Genomic DNA, 330 nt, shown 5'->3' on the forward strand with positions numbered 1-330 from the left:
GCCGCTCGCGGGGCCGCCGAGCATCCTCCGCCCGCTCGCCTCCACCCGTCCTCTCGGAGCGGCGCTCCCCGCGGGCCGCCCGCTTCGCTCCCCGTTCCGCAGCCTGTGCGGGAGGAAGGGAGGGAGGGAGGTGTTTTCCCGAAGTGCAAAGAAAAGTCCGTGGGATTCCCCTCCTCCCCCCCTTCGGGCGCGTTCGCACGCTCCCTCAGGCATGATGCTCAAGATGCTGCCGTTCAAGCTGCTGTTGGTGGCCGTGGCTCTCTGCTTCTTCGAGGGGGACGCCAAGTTCGGGGAGAGCGGCGCCCGGAGGAGAAGGTGCCTCAACGGGAC

General features: G+C 69.4%; 1 protein-coding gene across 1 annotated transcript in view; it reads left to right on the forward strand.

The window, feature by feature from the left end:
- Positions 1-6: 6 nt before the first annotated feature.
- Positions 7-330, forward strand: part of HHIP (hedgehog interacting protein) — a 72200-nt gene continuing 71876 nt past the window's right edge. The window contains exon 1 of the mRNA XM_010709568.2: positions 7-328. Within this exon, the coding sequence (XP_010707870.1) occupies positions 212-328 (117 nt within the window). The 5' untranslated portion in view covers positions 7-211. The remainder of the gene's footprint in view (positions 329-330) is intronic.

Source organism: Meleagris gallopavo, chromosome 4, assembly GCF_000146605.3.
Source record: "Meleagris gallopavo isolate NT-WF06-2002-E0010 breed Aviagen turkey brand Nicholas breeding stock chromosome 4, Turkey_5.1, whole genome shotgun sequence".
In the NCBI taxonomy this organism is placed as follows: Eukaryota; Metazoa; Chordata; class Aves; order Galliformes; family Phasianidae; genus Meleagris; species Meleagris gallopavo.